The 2,972-nt window shown below is 45.2% G+C and overlaps 1 protein-coding gene across 1 annotated transcript in view; it reads right to left on the reverse strand.

Moving 5' to 3' along the window:
- Window positions 1-1,204: 1,204 nt before the first annotated feature.
- Window positions 1,205-2,972, reverse strand: part of RAB19 (RAB19, member RAS oncogene family) — a 10,776-nt gene continuing 9,008 nt past the window's right edge. Inside the window, exon 4 of the mRNA XM_060155945.1 lies at window positions 1,205-2,573. Within this exon, the coding sequence (XP_060011928.1) occupies window positions 2,305-2,573 (269 nt within the window). The 3' untranslated portion in view covers window positions 1,205-2,304. The remainder of the gene's footprint in view (window positions 2,574-2,972) is intronic.

Consider the following 2,972-nt stretch of genomic DNA (forward strand, 5'->3'; position numbering starts at 1 on the left):
GCTCCCTTCCACTTGCCCTTTCCAGTACTTCTGGCCCAGCACCATCATTTCAACAGGAGCCCACACTGGTTAATTACAGGTTGCTGGTGTTCCGGTGACCTTGTTCTCACTTGCTGGTGTTCCTAACCTGTTGGTAGAAATATTTTAATTCCAGATAACCCCCAGAGGGCATCATCCTAGAAGCTGATGAGGTTTTAGAGTATTGGTTGAGACTGGTGTGCAGATAAATGGAGGAGCCTTGGTGTGAACCATTAATCTCCTGTCCTGCTCAGCCTCTTGTCTGCACACTTTCCCCTGATCCAGTCAGTTTTCTTTTCCCTTCTTCTTCTTTTTTTTTTAAATATTTATTTATTTATTTGGTTGCACCGGGTCTTAGTTGCAGCAGGCCGTCTCCTTAGTTGTGGCTCCCAGGCTCCTTAGTTGTGGCATGCGAACTCTTAGTTGCAGCATGCATGTGGGATCTAGTTCCCTGACCAGGGATCGAACCAAGACCTGCTGCACTGGGAGCACAGAGTCTTATCCACTGCGCCACCAGGGAAGTCCCTTCCTCTCCTTCCCCTTCTTAAGGAGTGTCTGCTCACTGCCTCCTCTGAAAATTGCCCAGTGACTTGGTACAGGTGTATTCCTGATCTGCCTTGTGAACTCCTGCTTCACATAACCCCTTCTTTAGAACAAGAATATGTATGTGAGAAAAGGTTAATCTGCTTTGATGCCTTTATTATTTCTGGCTTGTAATAGATTTCCCTCATGTTTCCAAAAGGTAAGTTGTTCGCTTCAAAAATGAATATATATTGCTGTGAATTAAATGCAATTTATTCTCTGTGGTTACACTCCCATCCTCACCTAACCTCTGTATGGTAGTAGTTCTCAAGGTTTAGTGTGGGGAGAATCACCTGGCAAGCTTGGTGAAGTGTGGGTTTCTGGAAAGATTCAGTCAGTCAGCCATGGGTGTCAGGAATCCTAGACAAGCATCTCCTGGCCCCTGTCCTAGGTGTGGTCGGGGAATTCCACTACAGAAGCATTGCTCTATTGTACTGTCCAATGGACATATGGTGTGAGCCACACACATAATTTAAGATTTTCTAGTTGCTACATTAAAAAAAGTAAAAAGAAACAGCTGAAATCATTTTAACATATAATCAATATAAAATTATTAGGAAGATACTTTACATTTTATTTTTCATAATAAGTCTTCAAATTCTGGTATGTATTTTACATTCAGAACTCATCAAATTGAAATTAGCCAATTTCAAGTAGTCAGTCACACGTGGCTAGTGGCTATTTGTGTTGTGCTGGTCTCAGCCTGCAGATAACAGTGCTACAGCTAGAAATGCCTGGGGGGGACCCACCTGCACCCTGGGTGCGCCCCAGACAGACATTTCCTCTTTCAGAGCTGATGTTGTGGCCGGACCAACACTTGCAGTTCTTACTAGGATTGTAAGACACCCTCAGCAGCAACCGTCAGGGAGCTTTGCGGACACAAGGGTTATGACTCACAGCTTCCGGAGGGTACACAGCACGCCCCGGCCATGCAGCAAGGTCAGTACTGGTTTGATATTTGTCTATGAGCCAATTTAATTTCAATTCAGAAATGACTTTTGATCCAGCAGATGATTGGGTGTTTTGGAAAGAAATTGTAGGCATCTCCCTCATCCTAGGAGGGTGGTCCAATCCGCCCAACTCGGATAAAGTGAAATCTAATTCTCTCTCCATCACATGGCTCCTGACCATTTGGCAAGACCGTATTTATCGTCTTTAGGTCAAAAAGCTTTGCCCCCCAAACTAAGACCTGAGGTGTGAATGTCAGGAAGCAAAAGTTAACAGCATCTGGTTCATCATTGCAGGCTTTTTCCCCATCTTCCCACACCCACACTGTTTTCAACCACTCTGCAATATTCCAAACATCTTCTCCCCTGTCTTCTTTCCTTCTTCTACTTCTCTTTTCTTCTTTCCTTTACTACCCTCTTCTTCAAGTGAGAAGCAGAGTTCAGTAGAAAACAGCTGAAGGGTTGGGAAGACAGAAAAGGGAAAGATGAAAAGGAACAAATCTTGTCCTCCTACTGCTGGGCCTTGAGTCCTAGGAAAAGTCAAGAAAAACAGTGGTGTCCTCTATCCTCAGAGTCAGGGTTTCCCCCTCTGGTGTGAACTGAGGCAAAAGGGTGCCCCCCCCACCAGGCAGGAAGGAGTAGGACCAGCTGCAAGTCCGCACTGGAGTCCGAGGTCTCCTCAGCAGACACGAGGCCGTCCGCTGCCCTTGGTTTCGGAGGTGGCCTCTGCTGGGTGCCACCGGCCCGGGGGACATACTCAACAAGTGCACTGGCTCTTCTCCCTCGGCCCCGGGGCCGTGAGGACAGGACTGGAATCCAGGGGGAGGCTGCCCAGGGTGCCCTCCCCATACAAGGGCAGGCTGTGGCGAGCCATCAACTCCCTGGCCATCAGCACGAAGACCTCGTCGATGTTCTTGGACTCCTTGGCAGACGTCTCCAAGACAGCCAGGAGGCCGTATTTCTCAGCCAGTGTGCAGGCATCCTCAAACAGGACATGCCGTTTTTCCCACATGTCACATTTGTTCCCTGGGAGTGAGAGAGAAGCAAATATTCCAATGAGTAACTTAATCTGGTTTTTTAAAAGGTGAACTTCAAAAAGAACATTTTAGTTTAGCAATATGCGCACATGCATTTGTTCACAAATAGTTACTGATGGCAGATTTACTGAAAATGAACCCAACGATGAATGGAAACAGAGCCACTATCTTTTTTTAATTGAAGTACAGTTGATTTACAATGTTGTGTTAGTTTCTGGTATACAGCAAAGTGATTCATATATATATATAAAATTTCAGATTTTTTCCATTATACTTTATTACAAGATATTGAATATAGTTCCCTGTGCTGTACAGTAGGTCCTTGTTGGTTGTCTATTTTATATTTAGTAGTGTGTATCTGTTCATCCTAAACTCTTAATTTATCCCT

This window comes from Lagenorhynchus albirostris, chromosome 8 (assembly GCF_949774975.1).
Source record: "Lagenorhynchus albirostris chromosome 8, mLagAlb1.1, whole genome shotgun sequence".
NCBI lineage: Eukaryota > Metazoa > Chordata > Mammalia > Artiodactyla > Delphinidae > Lagenorhynchus > Lagenorhynchus albirostris.